We start from the raw sequence: 18,838 nt of genomic DNA on the forward strand, positions 1-18,838 counted from the left end.
CCACAGGTGCTGGGATGTCATGTAACAGTTATATGAGATGTTAGTGATGCTGCATTTGGAGGAGTGTGTGTAATTCTGGTTGCCACACTGCAAGGAGGTTGATTTAGGTAGAGAGAGTGTAGAAAAGGAAGTTACCAAGACTGGAGAGCTTGAATTATGAAGAGAGATTGGATAGGTTGGGATGATTTTGTCTGGAGCAAAGAGGCTGAGGATAACATTATTGTGGCTTATAAGATCATGAGTGGAATCAATAGGGCAGATTTTTTTTTCCAGTGTAGGCAATTTCAAAACAGGACAGAGATATAAGGTGAGAGGAGAAATATTTAAAGATGATCTGAGTTTTTCCACACAGAAAATAGTAGGGATCTGGAATGAAAAGACAAGAGACTGCAGATGTTAGAAGCTAGTGTAAAAATTTGCTAGAGGAACTCAGCTGGCCAGGCTGCATCAGTATACGGTGAGAATTTTTGATGTTCTGGGTTGAAACTCAGCATTAAGGCTGAGAATGGAGTGGGATCAGAAGGAGAGAGAGAAATAGGAGGACTGAAGATGGATTGAGAATGATGGGTGGTGGTGGTGGTGGGGAGAACTGTTCAAACTATCTGGAATTAACTTCAATGAGGAGGTGGCAGAGACACGGATCTCCCTCCCAGCACTTATCCTTGTAAGCGGAACAAGTGCTACACATGCCCTTACACTTCCTCCCTCACCACCATTCAGGGCCCCAGACAGTCCGTCCAGGTGAGGCAACACATCACCTGTGAGTCGGCTGGGGTGATATACTGCGTCTGGTGCTCCCGGTGCGGCCTTCTATATATTGGTGAGACCCAACGCAGATCAGGAGACCGTTTTGCTGAACACCTACGCTCTGTGCGCCAGAGAAAGCAGGATCTCCCAGTGGCCACACATTTTAATGCCACATCCCATTCCCATTCTGATATGTCCATCCATGGCCTCCTCTACTGTCAAGATGAAGCCACACTCAGGTTGGAGGAACAACACCTTATATTCTGTCTGGGTAGCCTCCAACCTGATGGCATGGACATTGACTTCTCTAACTTCCGTTAATGCACCTCCTCCCCTTCTTACCCTGTCCTTCCTTCCTTCCTTCATTCATTCATTCATTCATCTATTTATTTTCTCTCTCTTTTTTCTCCCTCTGTCCCTCTCACTATATCTTCCTCTGATGCTCCCCTCCCCCTTTCTTTCTCTCTAGGCCTCCCGTCCCATGATCCTCTCCCTTCTCCAGCCTGGTGTCCCTTTTGCCAATCAACTTTCCAGCTCTTAGCTCCATCCCTCCCCCTCCTGTCTTCTCCTATCATTTTGGATCTCCCCCTCCCACTTTCAAATCTCTTACTATCTCTTCTTTCAGTTAGTCCTGACGAAGGGTCTCGGCCCGAAACGTCAACTGTACCTCTTCCTATAGATGCTGCCTGGCCTGCTGCGTTCACCAGCATTTTGTGTGTGTTACATATAATTACAACATTGAAAAAGCATTAGATAGGTACATGGATCGGAAAGGTTTTGACTGATACGGGACCAAAACAGCGAAATGGAACTGGCATAGGTGGGCACATTGTTGACCTGGATGAGTTAAACTGAAGGGCCTGTTCAGTAAACTCAGTATATGCATTTCGTCCCAGCACACTGTTCCAAAGCCCCAGGCTCTCAGAGTGTTCAGAAATGTAAAAATAACCCAAAACATTAAAGAGAAAGCATTGGTGATTATTAGCCTCTTTTGGCAATTTGTTCAATTGTTTCTATTTCAAAATTTTTAAATTTTGATTTTTTTAAACACCCAGAATCTGGAATTTTGGATTTTTGCATTTTATTTGTGTACACATTTGCATTACTCAATATACATGGAAAAAGCAGAATGTATAGTGGCCAAATTTGAAGTACATGGAGGAGAACTAGTTAAAGGGTGAATCACACATCACTGAAGTATATTCCACAAATAAATTTGCCATTTTAGCCGACAATGATGCTGTGACATCAAGTTCAGCTCACGTTTGTGGGAGGCTGCCCAGAATCAGTGCTGGTTCCATCCTAGAGTTAGATGTCAAATTGCATTTGAATTTGACCAACAAGCTAATTTTTTTTTGTTGTTTGCATTTTTGTCTACCATTCATGCTATTTTTAAATGAGTAAAGTTTCTTTGCTAAATATCTTTTATATTTTGCTTCAGCAGTTTTAAAATCATTTGTCGTTTGCAGTTTCAAAAGGGAATTTATTCATTTTACTGGTTTTCAGTTTACCTAGTAAAACATACAAATTTATGAAACAAGAGGATTTTGGGCATAGCGTAGAAGACCAGGTATATAGGTGGACAGAAAGCAGTTGCAGATTTGTGCAGAGAAATGGCAGGTAGAATTTAACCAGGCTAAGTGTGAGGTGTTGCAAATGTAAAGGAATAGTACACTGTGAATGGCAAGACCTTTGTCAGTAAAGAAACAGAGGAATCTTGGGGATCCATGTTCAAAATTCCTTGGAAATAGCTTCACATGTTGGTAAGATGGTAAAGGAGACTTATGGCATGCTTGACCTTATTAGTCAAGGCACTAAGTTGAAGTGTTGAGAAGTTATATAAAATTATATAACAGCATTAGGACTGAGGGTGGATCTGGATCAGAAGGAGAAAGAGAAATGGGAGGACTGGAGATAGACTGGAAAGTGGGCGTGGTGGTGAGGAAAACTGTTCAAATGTATCTGGAATGAACCGCCAAAGGAGATAGCAGAAACATATATAATTACAATGAAGGCCTTGGAGCTTTATAAAACTATAAAGCTTTAAAAACTGCATCTTTAGTATGGTATTTAATTCTGCTTGCCCCATTTTAGGAAGGAAGTGGAGGTTTTAGAGAGGGTCAGAAGAGGTTGCTAACTGGATTAGAGTCCATGTGCTATTAAGAGAGGTTGGGCAATCTTGGATTGTTTTCTCTGAAGCTGCAGAGGCTGAGGAGAGACCTCATAGCAGTTTATAAGATTAAAAAGGTATTGATATAGTAGATAGCTAGTTTCTTTACACCAGGGTTGAAATGTCTAATACCGTAGGATATTTAAAGTGAGATGGGATAAGTTCAAACACAGATGTGCAGGGCAATTTTTGTTTTAAATGCAGAGATTGATGGGTGACTGGAATGCAATGCCAGGGGTGATGTGGAAGTAAATATGATAGTGACACTTAAGAGACTCTTAGATAAACACATGAATGTACAGAGAATAAAGGGATATGGACATCGTGCAGGTAAAAGCGATTCGTTTAGTTAGGCATTTACCAGTTTAACTGGTTCAACACAGCATTGTGGGCCAAGGGGCTTGTCCCTGTGCTATGCTGTTCGATGTTCTTGATTTTTTTCCCACAAATGTCAAATGCTAGAGGGCATAGGTTTAAAGTGAGGGGTGGAGATGTTTGAAGGAGATACACATGGCAGCATTTTTCTTCCACAGATTGTGGTTGGTGCCTGGAACATATGGCCAGGAGTGGTGGTGGAAGCAGAAAGAGCAGTGGTATTTGACAGAATTTTAGCCAGCCACATGAATATGCAGGGAAAATATGGACATGGGCCATGTGCAGGCAGGAGTGGTTAGTTTAATTTGGCATCATGCTCGGCACAGATAGCACTTGTCAGTCTGTGACATCAAGGAGCCCCATTAAAGTCAAGGCCTGTTCCTGTGCTGTTGTTTTCTATAACCTTTATCTGTTGAAAGAGAAAGGGTGAGTATTTCAAGTGGAAGAATCTTTATCATATGTTTAATCTGAAATTTTTAACTCACTTTCCCTTTTCACATATGCTGCCTGTAGTCCTGAGTCTATCCAGTATCTTCCATTCTTTGTACGTGGCCTATCAGCGCTGTCAACAGAGCTTTACCAAAAGGGATTACTCACAGGTTGGCAGCAGTTATTTAAAAAGGGAGCTTCGAGAGTGTTTGTCCATTAGACGTGGCCTATCAGTGGCTATAACCGGAGCACCAAACGTGAGTTAGATAGCAGGGAAGGTTCAGGCATAAAAGGGAGACATTGCCTAGCGGAGCGGTCATCGATGGAGTGATCTGAGGCAGAGTGGTAAGGCTTTGGCTTATTCGGGCTTTGGCGAGGTAAGTGGGTAAGTGGACTTCGTTTTTTTTAATTTCCATTTTTATTTAGAGGAATAAAGAGCACGTCTGTAGGATTAGTTCTTTGCTCTGGGTGTCAGATGTGGGAATCCTGTGAATCTTCCCAGATTCCCAGGATGGCCACATCTGCACCAGGTGCACCGAGATGCAGCTCCTGAGAGACCATGTTAGGGATCTGGAGCTACGGCTTGATGACCTACAGCTTATTAGGGAGAGTGAACAGGAGATAGATAGGAGCTAGAGGGAGTTAGTCACCCCAAGGCTGCAGGAGTTAGATAGTGGTGACTGTCATGGAAGGGATGGGAAGTGCTCAGATAGTAGAGAGCACCCCTGTGGCCATCCCCTCAGTAGTCATTATCTCATTTTGGATGCTGTTGAGGGGAGTGACCTGACAGAGGACGACCATGGCGATCAGGTCTCTGGCACTGAGCCTGGTTCCATGGTGCAGAAGGGAGAGAAGAAGATGAAGAATGTGGTAGCCATAGGAGATTCTATAGTGAGGGGAATAGACAGGAGGTTCTCTCAGCCTGATAGAATTATCTGCATGGTGTGTTGTCTCCCAGGTGCCAGGGTACAGGATGTCTCGGATTGGGTGCAAAGTATTCCGAACGGAGAGGGTGAACAGCCAGAAGTCTTGGTACATGATGGTACCAATGACAGGTAAAAAAAGGGAGGAGGTCCTGAAGAGAGAATTCAGGGATTTGGGTAGGAAGCTGAAAAGCTGGACCTCCAGGTGCCGATCTTTTTTTTTGCTGGTGGGGGGAGGAGGGGGGAATGTCGCTTACACGCGGGAGGGGGGATCTGGAGGGTGACTTAGGGGCTCTAAAATTTAACTGTCATTTATTCTTTGGGGCACTCCTCTGTTTTCATGGATGGTTGTGAAGAAAAAGCATTTCAGGATGTATATTGTATACATTTTTCTGACATTAAATTGTACCTTTGAACCTTTGAAAATAATAATTTTGAAACATTACCAACCACTTTTGAATTTGAGTGAATGATCCATTTAGTTCCCTTTTGCAGTCCCCACTATCTCAGAAGCTGGCCTTCTACTATTTTATTTCACCCTGCATTATTTCAAGGAGTTGGTGAGAACACTGGATACAACAAAGCACATGAGCTTTATCATTTGCAATGCTGAATTTTTGTTCTCCACTACATGCCATGCTTCTTGTTAAGTTCTCCCAATAAAGCAATATACCAGCATCCTGACAATAAGGGATCTAATTTCAATGGTATTTTCTATCCATAAATCCAATCAGACCAATTACTCCCTTATCATTCTGCTCTTAATGATCAGCAAAGAACAGGAAGGTACTGTATTGCTGGTAATGCTGCCAAGGCACCAGATTCCCCATTAATCTTTTTCCTTATCTTTATTTCTGGCTCAGCATGCATCACTGAACACCAGATCTCAATACAATATGGATCCAAATGAGAACAAAAAAACGGTCTAGGACTGAGGTGAAGGTGACTTCCCTGAATGTTAAGATTATATTTGTCAGACTGTGACATCAAGGAGCACCCCCCCCCAAAACAAAAGTTTTGTTTTGTGAGTCATGTCTGACACATAGGAAGATGGCTGAGTTGATTGCAATCAATTATCCTTGCTCAAGAATACTACTATAGGGGCTTCTCGGAACTGTCTGCTTGGTTTTATAAAAGATTACCCCCCTGGAACAATCAAGTCAAAAATTAGGGTTGAGTGAAGGGGGAAGTGGGGTTGGTGATGGGGAAATTCAACTGGATAATGTGACTGGAAGAACAGGGCAGTGCCTAGATCTGTGTTTTTTACACCCCAGAACCCTTCTGCTGTACACAAAGCATAACTGGTCTATACTTGCTATACATCTCCAACAATATTCAAATGTTTTAGATTACCCCTGATATATCTAGTCAGCAAGTTCAACATCTGTAATTGGAAGCTACATTCTTAACCCATTGCAGTATTTTTCAAGAAAGCCCTCTCATAGTGTTGGTGAGTGTGGAGATCTAGGATTTACATCCAATAACAATGAAGGACATTTCCAAGTCAAAATGGTGTGCAACTTGAAGGAGAATCTGCAGGTGATGGTATCCCCATAATGCTGAAGCCTTCCTCTTCTATGGTGATGGAGGGTGCTGTGGGAGTGGTCTAAACACTAGTAACTACTGAACGTTTTGTGGATTACACACCCCTGCAGTCATTGTGTGTCAGTGCTAACAAGAATAAATAGCTAAGTGCTGGGTAGGGTATCAGTCAAGTGGCCTGTTGTATTTTGAATGTTGTCAAGCCTGATGAAGATGATATTCCTTCAGGCTTTGTTTATGAGCAACTGAGAACTTTTATGACAAGATTTATATAAACCCATCTATATACCTGTTACAGTTGTGCCAAATATACCCCATGAATGATAAAGCACATTTCTCCAAAGTTTTATTTTACAGTTTTACTTAATTTTAATGGTTACGCAAAACTATGAATTGCTCCTCTTCAGGATAATTTTGACATAACACAGCATAATTCTGACATGTTTTTGAACTGACTTTGCTTTCTTATTTTCATTGATCTCTCAATCATTCTTGCAGGGCTTAATTGCCCTTGAGTTTGCAATGACAGCATAAGGTCATGTGCTAGTTATTGTTCTTTTATAAATTTACACTGTACAATAACATATTTTGTGCCAAGTAACAATGTAAAGAGCGTACATACCTACTGTAGAAATCATCTCTATAATAATCATAGTCAAAGTCGTAAGCACTGCTGAAAAAGGGAGAAAACAACTTTAATGAGATGCTGCAGAATAACAACCCATTTTCCAAGCTTAAAGAGATAGATTGCATTACTTCTGATGACATTGAATACATGCAGAAAATAACAGTACACAGAAAGGTAGGTGGCAAATTAACAGTTGTAACATGAAAGATACAGAGAAAGCAGGAAATGCTAGAGACACATCCTTGGACATCTTGTATACCCCTCCAGATTTTTCAATTCAGATGAAAATATGTTAAACTTGCTGAAAGTTTGTTCTGTGTATTTCTAAAAAGTTCTGATTTTCTTTTAAATATCCAGCATCCATAATTTTTATTTAAGATGTGCCGTCTTTTCAGACTTGCTCTTAAGGTCATCTTATCATCAAACAAGTACATTTCTGTGTCTCCAGTGAAAGCATTCATTTAATTCAGGTTACCTGGAGAGTGAATGACAGCTACTGTAAACTCAGATTAATGTAGAACTCCTGACCTGCAGACTTAGGGCAACTGCCAGAGATCCCAAGTGTGTTCAGAGTTGTGATTGGTGTACATCAAAAGTCATGAAGAAAACATGAAGGAGTACCACTCTGAGTGTTATGGTGCAGAACTTTCCCTGAGGCACATTCGTCTGCCTAGTCCTACAGAGTCAAATAAAAAGGCTTTTGAAGGACACTGCCATTTCAGATTTACTCTTGACAGGCCTTCAAAGGGTGGGAAGGTTACATCAACTCCCATTCTGGCCTAGATTTAAAACTGCAGCTAGGGATCAATGACATCATTGTAACTATGTGCGAATTTAAAGCAGTATCCTGTCAGCTTTGAGAAGGTCCATAGGAAGCAATTGTTCAATTTACTAAGTCTGCATTGAGCCTTAAGTAAAACAATTGTGTTAGTACCAAACTCACCTACATCACTGTATTTATCTGACTCTTTTTTGAAGGTTACAATGTCAATAAGAAAGTCATTCAGTACCAGACATCCCACCCTGCAAAAACTCATTACAGGGAGGTAGCACCCTCGCCCCCGCAACCCCTTATCCCCCCCTCCACCCCGTCGACCTCCAAGGGTGTATGTAATACTTTGTTTAATGATTTTGTCTAATCTGTAAACCAAGTTGGGTATATGCAGCAAATGTGAAATTAAAATGTGTACTTATATTATCATGTATATCCTATTACAACTTTAAGCATGTCTACAGCGAGTTTGGCCTCATCACGTAGGACATCAATAGCGTAGCTCCTCGGCAGCCAGCCAGCTAGTCTAAATCAGGGGTCCCCAACCATTTTTCCACCGTGCACCAGTTTAATATTGACAATATTCTTGCAGACCAGCCAACCCGGGTGGGGGGGGGGGGAGGGGTGTTAAACGCGACCGGAATATAGGTGATAAGTCAACTGTAAGTCACTTGTAAGTGACTAATACACACAAATTTGTTTCTAAGGGGGTTTATCTACCGAATTTAATACTAAACACACAGCGCATATTTTCCTCACTTGAATATAGTGATAAGTCAATTATAACAGTGGTCCCAAACCTCCAGGCCGCAAAGAATACAGCGGCGGCCGCAACGCACCCAGCACATCTTTAAGAAAAAAGCTGAAATAAACAAGCTAATTGATTAGGTGCTGGGCGGCACCTAATTAATTAGCTTGTTTATTACGGCTTTTTTCTTAAAGATGTGCTGGGTGCATTCCGGCCACCGCTGTATTCTTTGCGGCCTGGAGGGTGGAGACCTCTGATAAGTCACTTATAAGTCAATAGCATCACAACATTTTAAGTAACGTTTGGATATTAAACACACAGCGCATATTTTCCTTGTATGAACATATAAAATCATTGCAACACACCAATATCGCTGAATCAGTGGGAGCCCTGGGCTTGTTTCCCTGCAACAACACGGTGCCATCGAGGGGTGATGGGAGACAGCGATACTCGAAGGGGGTTCCTTATGTCCAGTCTATTCCACAATTTAGTTTTCGTTGCATTCATTGCAGAAAACTTCACTTCGCAGAAATAGGTTGGAAATGGAAGCAACATTTTCAGTGCTTTCGTGGCTTTCTCAGGATATTCAGCCTTGACTTTGATCCAGAATGCCAGCAGAGATGTTATGTCAAACATACTTTTCAGCCCGTCGTCATTCACAAGCTCGAGGAGTTGATCTTTTTCCCGCGCTGACATGGATGATTCACCAGGGACATTCACAAATGGGTCACAGACCCATTCCTTTGCACGTCTTGCGTCACTGATGACCTCGTGTGCGTTAAAATTCAACAGTGAGTGACAGGGAATGAGGAAAGGTACAGCTGACTCATATTGTTTCATATCCCAAATCATATTGTTTCCTCGCAGTCCGGTGGTTGGGGACCACTCTTAGCACGAAGAGAGACCAGTCAGGATGCTCCCTCTCCCTCTCAGAAACATCTATTTCTGGGATATTTTATGTAATTTCTGGGCGTCAGGGAGCCACTATCGGTATGCGGGAGACTCCCAGAACTTCCAGGAGAGGTGGGATGTCTGCAGTACATCTCTGTGACTTGTTCATCCTGCTCCCTCTGGATGCACGTAGTTATAACCCCCTTCGACAGGAGTCACATGCAGTAGCCGAAAATTCAACTGTTGGGAGTGTTTATGTCAACAACTTACTTTACAACAGCCAGCCAGGACAGAAGAAAGTAAGCAACCAAAAGCCATTGCTCCAAGAAGACAAGCATACACATATCAGAGTTATATTTGGTTATAATAACTTCAACGTATCTGTATAAGATTGCACAGAAATAGCACTGAACTAAACCACCAGTCCTCATAGAGGCATCAGAAGTGAAAGGGGTGAGCAATTTGAAGTTCCTGGCTGTCTACATCTCTGAGAATCTATCTTGGGCCCAACTTATTGATGCTGTTCGAAAGAAGGCACAACAGCGGCTATACTTCATCAGAAGTTTGAGGAGGCTTGGTATGTTACCAAAGACACGCGCAAATTTCTACAGATGTAACATGGAGAGCATGCTAACTGGCTACATCACCGTCTGGTATTGGGAGGGCAGGGGTGGCACAGCACAGGATCGAAATCGGTTGTAAACTCAGCCAGCTCCACCGTGGGCACGAGCCTCCCCAGCATTCAGGATGTTTTCAAGGAGTGATGCCTCAAAAAGGCAGCATCCAGGTGCAATCCATCACCCAGGGCATGTCCTCTTCTCATTCCCATCAGGGAACAGACACACTCAACGATTCAGGAACAGCTTCTTCCCCTCTGCCATTAGATATATGAATGGAGATTGAACCCATAAAAACTACCTTACTATTCATTGTCGCAAACACGAGGAATTCTGCAGATGCTGGAAATTCAAGCAACACACATCAAAGTTGCTGGTGAACGCAGCAGGTCAGGCAGCATCTGTAGGAAGAGGTACAGTCGACGTTTCAGGCCGAGACCCTTCGTCAGGACTAACTGAAGGAAGAACTAGTAAGAGATTTGAAAAGACTTGAAAAGGTGCTTGGAAGTAGGTACAGAGGAGATGTCAGGGGTAAGTTTTTTATGCAGAGAGTGGTGAGTGCGTGGAATGGGCTGCCAGCGACAGTGGTGGAGGTGGATACTATAGGGTCTTTTAAGAGGCTCCTAGACAGGTATATGGAGCTCAGAAAAGGGCTATGGGTAACCCTAGGTAATTTCTAAGGGACATGTTCAGCACAGCTGTAGGTTTCTGCTTTCTATGTTCCATGTTCTATATTGCAATGTTCTGCTACTGTACGACAAGTTTCATGACATACAGTATGCCAGTGATAATTAACCTGATTCTGATTCTAATTCTGATAAACATATAATGTATATTTATGTATTCTTAAACACCTGGCTTTAAAGAAAGCAAATTAATGATGATCAGATTGTAAAAGTAATGCAGATAAGAATTCAGTATAAATATCTTTAGGGTCCCACGAGTTTAATAAGGTTATACTTCACATAGCATAATTCAGTCCATTTCTATGGACTTGATGAAGGAACAGATTGCCATCAATGATCCTAAATCCTTACTGTGATGCATCAAATACTCTTATTGGTCTCTAGAGTAACAGAGTTTCAATGTTCTTTTGTGACTACTCTTCTCACAATTCTGTATATTTCTCTATTTTCCAGCCCTACTCATTTATCTTCTTTACTTCCTGCTTTGGGTGATTTGTTTTCCAAGAGAAATGCTATAAATAGTCCACATAATTGACTATTAGGAATCATTCCATATCCTCTTGCACTGCCAACACCTGCTGAGATATTTAAATAAGTTTGCTTGAATTTATTCATGCTATCAATAATAGAAACTCAGAACCTTGAAATATACCTTTCACTATATTATGTTTAAGTCAAGTAGAAATTTGGGGTAAAGACTTTCAAGTCTATGTTCCCCATTGGACAATACCTAATAAAAAAAGACTTAGACATAAATCCAACTCTCAATACTTTTACTCACCTACAGTATATATTTTCAAAGAGCTTAGCCATTGTGTTCTGAATTCCAATGACATCACCATGACAGATGGTTTATCATTTTACAGATTCTTTCTCTCAGTTTTTGCAAATAAGCAGTTAAGTGACAACCCAAATTATAGATTAAAAAACAATTAAACTGGATGGAATGAAATTACATAGTTGATTAAAGAATAAAAAGTGAAGATGGTTATATACAATATAGTACAAATAGGGAAATAAAATCTTCCATTCAACAAAGCAGGTATGCAGTTATACAAATTTCCTTAAAACATTTTAGAGACAAAAAAGATGTTCGAAAAGGTACAGTATTTTAGATAAGAATGATGTAAGGATGCTAGGCATCTGAATGCTCACTTCATCCCTTCCACCAGACAAAGAAACAGGAAGAACTCACTGGCATGTCATTGAAAAGGACAATTTTCCAAAATGACATATCCACGGCTCCAAATTTTTAACAGAAATTTATAATGTTGATAATCTATGTCCTGAAACAGAATAATTGGGTTCATTATTTTCAAGTGATCACATTTCAATTAATTATTTGATGATCTACTTCCAGAGCAGATATAATACTAGCTGAATCAATATGAATCAGTATGCCCCATAAGCTGTATTGATTTTGCATAAGCTTGATCTTGTTTCATTCAGTTCTAACTGCCAAAAAAAAAATGGTTTAAAAAAACTCTGTATGTGAAAATTGCTTTAGGTTTGTGAGTATGATAGAACATCATAATGTTGTTAGCAATCTAGAGGCCAGGCTGAATAACTAAAGGACAAGATTTTAAATCCCAGTAGCTAGACAATTTAAATTGAGTTAAATAAATAAGTCAGCAATAGTAATCCGGAAACAAAATTGGTAAATTGTTTTATTAATTGTTACATGTACCAAGATACAGTTAAAAAATTATCTTGCAAATCATACATGCAGATTAAAATTCTTTACCATAGTGCATTGAGGTTCTACAAGGTGAAACCACAACAGAGAGTAGAGTAAAGACTTAGTTACAGAGAAAGCGTAGAGCAAATAGACAATAAAGTGGAAGGACATAATGAAGTGGATTGTGAGGAAAATCGTTCCTCTTACTCAAGATCGTTTAATATAATTTCCAGTATAAAAATGTAAAGGAGAACAAAATAATTGTTACTCCAGATGCAATGCAGCAGATAAAAAAAACACACTCAAATAAAGAACAGAATAATTAAAAAACACAATAAATATAAATCCATAAGTTAGTTGATATACATAGTTTGATTACGTGGACATACATTGATGGTAGGAAACTGTTCAGTGGCAGGAAGAAGCTGACTCTGAACCTGGTGGTACAAACTTTAGGCTTTTGTGTCATCTGCCTCACGGGAGGGATGAAACAAGAAAATGCCCTGGCGGGTGGGGTCTGACAATGCTGTCAGCTTTACCAAAGCAGTGAGAATTGAAGGCAGAATCCATGGAGGAGAAGCTGGTTTCTGAGATGTGCTGAGCTGTGTCCACAACTCTGTAACTTCTTGCTGTTACAGAGAGAGCACGTGCCATAACCAAGGCGAGATGCATCTGCATAGAACACTTCCTATGATGCATTGATAAACTTGGTGGGAGCTGAAGAGGACATGCCTCCTGAGGAATTGGAGACACTGATGAGCTTTCTTGGCCGTAGCATCAATATGGTTGAACCTGGACAGGCCATTACTGATGTGAACAGCAACGTGTACTGTACACTGCCCACTTCCTGAAATCGATGATCAGTTAATGTGCTTTACTGACATGATTGTTTTCATGACACCATTCCACTAAGCTCTCTGTCTCCCTCCTGTACTCCAAATCACTGTTATTTGAAATACAACTCATCATGCTGGTATCACCTGCAAACTTGTAGATGGAGTTAGAGCAGAATCCGATCATGCATACATGATTGTACAGGGATTAAAGCAGGGTCTGAGGACACAGGCTAGTGGGGCGCCAGTGTTGTGAATAATAGCGACAAAGATGACGCTGCTTATCCTTACTGATTGTGATCTGGTGGACAAGAATGTAAAGGTTACTTTCCTCATGTTCACTCTCTGGAAGACTGATCTTATCTCTGCAACAGCTGGTGCTGACATTCCATTCCTCTTCTGTTCAAAATGAGCATAGAATGCATTAAGCTCATCAAGAAGAAATGTGCTATTGTTGGTGAGGCTGCCTGACTTTGTTTTGTTGCCCATTATAGCATGTTATCACAACTGATAACCGGTCTGGGTCTGGATTTTGGACTGGGATCATGTCTTGGCATCTCTGGTAGCTTTACGGAGGTCAGGTCTTGACTTCTTGTAAATGTGATGGTTAACTGATTTGAACACTGAAGTCCTAGTCCTTAGTAGTGAGTGGATATCTTCGTTCATCCATGATTTCCAGTTTGGTACTCAGTCCTCAACACACCCTCTGTGACGGTGGTGACATACTTAACTGGACTGAGGCTTTGAACATGAATTAATAGGTTACTTTAACTATCTATCTTTTGTACTAGTGTCCTTCACTGAAGGAAACATTGTTACCTTTTTGAGCTTTTGTATGATTTCAAATCAACAACAAAGTACTTAGCTTTTAGCTGATATTTAACACAGTAAACCTCACAGTTAATTCAAAGAAGTATGAAAAATGATATCAGGAATAAACTTGGAAGGATCCAATAAAATTCTGCTGTGCTACCATATCTAATCATGAATAAGAGATTTATAGGAGATGCAAGGAAGATAGTTTTCATACAGAAGGTGGTTAGAGTTTGGGATGCATTGCCTGAGAGCTTGATGAAGTAGAAACTATCACTAGGTTAACAACAGAATCAGGTTTATTATCACCGGCATGAGACGTAAAATTTGTTAACATAGCAGGATCAGTTCAATGCAATACATAATACAGAAGAGAAAAAAAATAATAATAATTTAAAAATGTGCAAAAAAAAGCAGAAATACTGTATATTAAAAAAGAAGTGAGGTAGTATCCAAGGGTTCAAGGTCCATTTAGGAATTGATTGGCAGAAGGGAAGAAGCTGTTCCTGTATCACTGAGTATGTGTCTTCGTGCTTCTGTACCTCCTACCTGATGGTAACAGTGAGAAAAGGGCTTTCTAGGCTCATACCCAAGATGGAGCTGACTACATTTACAACCCTCTGCAGCTTATTTTGGTCCTGTGCAGTAGCCCTTCCATAGCAGACAGTGATGCAGCCTGTCAAAATGCTTTCCACAGTACAACTATAGAAGTTTTGAGTGTATTTGTTGACATGGCAAATCCCTTCAAACTCTTAATGAAGTATAGCCACTGCCTTGCTTTCTTTATAACTACATCTATATGTTGGGACCAGGTTCGATCCTCAGAGATCTTGTCACCCAGGAACTTGAAACCGCTTACTCTCTCCACTTTTGATCCTTCTATGAGGATTGGTATGTGTTCCTTCGTATTACCCTTCTTGAAGTCCACAATCAGCTCTTTCGTCTTACTGACGTTGAGTGCCAGGTTGTTGCTGTGGCACCACTCCACTAGTTAGCATATCTCATGCCTGTACGCCCTCTTGTCATGTATCTAGATGAGCACTTGAATCATTGAGACATAGAAGCCTCAGCCCAAGCGAAGGTAAATGGGATAAGAATAAATGGGTACTTAATAATGAGGCAGCCTACAGAGAAGTCATCCCCCTGACACAGTGGTATCAAGAAAACAACCTCTCTCTCAATGTCGGAAAAAAACAAAGGAGGAATGGAGACAGGCTAATCCCTATTGACATCAATGGATCTGGGGTTGAGAGGGTGAACAGCTTTAAGTTCCTCAGCATACACATCACCGAGGATCTCATGTGGTCTGTACATATCAGCTGTGTGGTGAAAAAAGCACAACAGCACCTCTTTCACCTCAGATGGTTGAAGAAGTTTGGCATGAGTCCCCAAATCCTAAGGACTTTCTACAGGGTCACAATTGAGAGCATCCTGACAGGCTGCATCACTGCCTGATATGGGAACTGTACTTGACTCAATCACAGACTCTGCAGAGAGTGGTGCGGACAGCCCAGCGCATCTGTAGATGTGAACTTCCCACTATTCAGGACATTAACAAAGACCTGTGTGTAAAAAGGGCCTGAAGCATCTTTGGGGACCCGCATCACCCCAACCACAAACTGTTCCAGCTGCTACCATCCAGGAAATGGTATCGCAGCATAAAAGCAAGGTCCAACAGGCTCCGGGACAGCTTTTTCCACCAGGCCATCAGACTGATTACTTCACACTGACGCAATTATATTTCTATGCTAAACTGACTGTCCTGTTGTCCATACTATTTATTACAAATTACTATAAATTGCACATTGCACATTCCGGTGGAGATGTAACGTAAAGATTTTTACTCCTCATGTATGTGAAGGATATATGTAATAAAGTCAACTCAAATTCAGATTGGTTGTCATAGACAGGTTGAGCTGAGATGACTGTTTCTGTGCTGCCTATTCTTTGATTCTAAAACTGAAGAAATTTGTCATAGAGTTGTACAATAAGGGTATAGATTAATACAGTATGGAAAGAGACCCTTTGGCCCAACTTGTCCATGCTGACGAAAATACCCCCCTAGACTTGTAACTTTTGCCCACATTTGGCCCATATCCCTCCTATCCATGTACCTGTCCAAATGACCTTTATAGGTTGTGTTTGTATCTGCCTAAACCACTTCCTCTCTCAACTCATCCCATATATACCTTTGTGTGAAGAAATTGCCTTTCAGTTCAGTTCTAGTTATTTCACTAAAATAATTAAATCTCAATGCACTCTGGTATTAAAATATGTTCTGCCTCAATTTTTGGTTGCCCACATAAATTTTATGTTCATAGCACAGAAATATCAATTCCTTATGTCTTCATTTATGAAGATATGCTGAAATTAATTTTCAGCGATTCAGTCAATGTTAAGAAAATCATGACTGAATGTACCACAGAGCTATTAAAGGCACAGTGGGAATCTTCATCACTAACCAATCATTCCCCCAAAAAAAACTTAATGTCCATTGGTTCATTTCCAGAATGCAGATACCAGGTAATATTTTCTAATGAAAACATCAGAGACTAATCTCTCCATGGCAGGCATTATGGCATATTTTGAGAAATCTTCAGCAAATCCTTCCTGTATTTTGAAAATTACGCAGCACAGGTATTCAATTACACGGAATCAAAGTATGCATATTCTCTTCAGATAGTCCTGATGAAAGGACTATGATTGAAGACTTTGAAGGGAAACTCTTCTGCACCCTTTCCAAAATTTCCACATCCTTCCTACAATGAGGCAACCAGAGTTGCACATAATGCTTCAAGTCTGATCTGACTAAAGATTAACATAGCTTCCAATGAAGGTAAGCATACCATATGCCTTCTTTATCAACTAATCCACATGTGTCGGCACTACAACGAACTACAGACTTGGACACTAAGATCCATCTATTCTTAAGCTCACAAGACAAAGCATCAGAATTATGCCATTCAGCACTACTATTCAATCATGGCTGATTTATTTTCCTCTCAAACCCATTTTCCTGCCTTCTTCCACATAACCTTTGAAACCCTTATTAACCGAGGACCTGTCAAACTCCACCTTAAATATACCCAGTGACTAACGTCCACAGCCATCTGTGACAGTGAATTCTACAGTTTCACCACCCACTGGCTAAAGAAATTCCTTCTCATTTCTGTTCTAAATGGACATCCTGGTATTCTGAGGCTATCCCCTCTCGTCCTAGGCTCTCCCACTATTAGAAATGCCCACTCTGTCTAGGCTTTTCAATATTATGCAGGTTTCAATGAGATGCCCCCTCATTTTTTAAACTAGCGTGTATAGGCCCAGAACTATCCTGAAAGATCCAGCCTTTCATTCCCAGGATTGAAAACCGTCTACGCCTTTATTTCTTCTACCAATACGCATGACCACAGATTTCCCTGCGCTGTATTCCATCTACCTCTTCTTTGCCCATTTTCCTAATCTATGCAAGCCCTTCTCCAGACTCCCTGCATAGAACTTAGAAATCTACAGCACATTACAGGCCCTTTGGTCCACAATGTTGTGCCAACTAAGTAACCTACTCTAGAAACTGCCTAGAATTTCGCTACCACACAGCCCTCTATTTTTCTAAGCTCCATGTATGTATCTGAGTCTCTCAAAAGACTCTATTGTATCAGCTTCCACTACCGCCACCGGCAGTGCATTCCACACACCCACCACTCTCTGTGTGAAAAAATTACCTCTGACATCCCTTCGGTACTTATTTCCAAGCACCTTAAAACTATGCCCCCTCATGTTAGCCATTTCAGTCCTGGGAAAAAGCCTCTGGTTATCCACATAATTAATGCCTCTCATCAGCTTATACACCTCTATCAGGTCACCTCTCATCCTCCATCACTCCAAGGAGAAAAGGCCAAATTCACTCAACCTGTTTTCATAAGGCATGCTCCCCAATCCTGGCAACATCCTTGTAAATCTCCTCTGCATCCTTTCTATAGTTTCCACATCCTTCCTGTAGTGAAGTGACCAGAAATGAACACAGTACTCCAAGTGGGGTCTAACTAAGGTCTTATATAGCTGTAACATTACCTCACGGCTCTTGAACTCAATCCCACATTTGATGAAGACCAACACACCTTCTTAACAACTCTGTCAACCTGCGCAGCAGCTTTGAGTGTCAAATGGACATGGACTCAAAGATCTCTCTGATCTTCCACACTGCCACAACACCCCCATCATTTGTGTCATCAGCAAACTTACTAACTCACCGTTCCACTTCCTCATTCAGGGTCATTTATAAAAATCACAAAGAGGAAGGGTCCCAGAACAGATCCCTGTGGAACACCACTGTTTGTAGGCCTCTGTGCAGAATACGAACCACCTACAGCAATCCTTTGTCTACTGTGAGCAAGCCAATTCTGGATCCACAAAGCATGGTCTCCTTGGATCCCATGCCTTCTTATTTCTGAATGAGCCTTGCATGGATAACCTTATCAAACGCCTTACTGAAATCCAGATATACTAACTCCACTGTTCTACCTTCATCACTGTGTTTTGTTATATCCTCAAAGAATTCAATCAGGCTCATAAGGCATGATCTGCCCTTGACAAAGCCATGGTGACTATCTCTAATCAGATTACATCTCTCTACATGCTCATAAACCCTGCCTCTCAGGATCTTCTCCAACAATTTGCCCACTACTGCAGTAAGCACGCTGGTCTATAATTTCCTGGGTTACCTTTTCTTCCTTTCTTGAACAGGGGTAAAAAATTTGCAACCCTCTAATGCTCTGGTACTTCTCCAATCCCTATTGATGACGTAACTATCATCGCTATATATATATATATATAGGCTCAAGCGTTTCTCGACACTGTAATTCATCCCTGGTGAATAATGAGGCAAAGTATTCATTAAGTACCACTGCTACCTCCTCCGACTTCCATGTACATGTTTCCACTATCGCAACTGTTTGGTCCTTTTCTCACACAGCTCATCCTCTTGCTCTT

The 18,838-nt window shown here is 41.1% G+C and overlaps 1 protein-coding gene across 6 annotated transcripts in view; it reads right to left on the minus strand.

Moving 5' to 3' along the window:
• Positions 1-18,838, minus strand: part of LOC134353657 (RNA-binding Raly-like protein) — a 1,079,267-nt gene that overhangs the window by 108,700 nt on the left and 951,729 nt on the right. For 5 of the 6 annotated variants that reach the window (XM_063061846.1, XM_063061889.1, XM_063061870.1 and 2 more), the window contains one exon: positions 6,809-6,859. The exons of the other annotated variant lie outside the window; for it this stretch is intronic. In XM_063061846.1, coding sequence (XP_062917916.1) covers positions 6,809-6,859 — 51 coding nt within the window. The remainder of the gene's footprint in view (positions 1-6,808; positions 6,860-18,838) is intronic. 6 annotated transcript variants of the gene reach the window in all.

This window comes from Mobula hypostoma, chromosome 1 (assembly GCF_963921235.1).
Source record: "Mobula hypostoma chromosome 1, sMobHyp1.1, whole genome shotgun sequence".
Lineage (NCBI taxonomy): Eukaryota > Metazoa > Chordata > Chondrichthyes > Myliobatiformes > Myliobatidae > Mobula > Mobula hypostoma.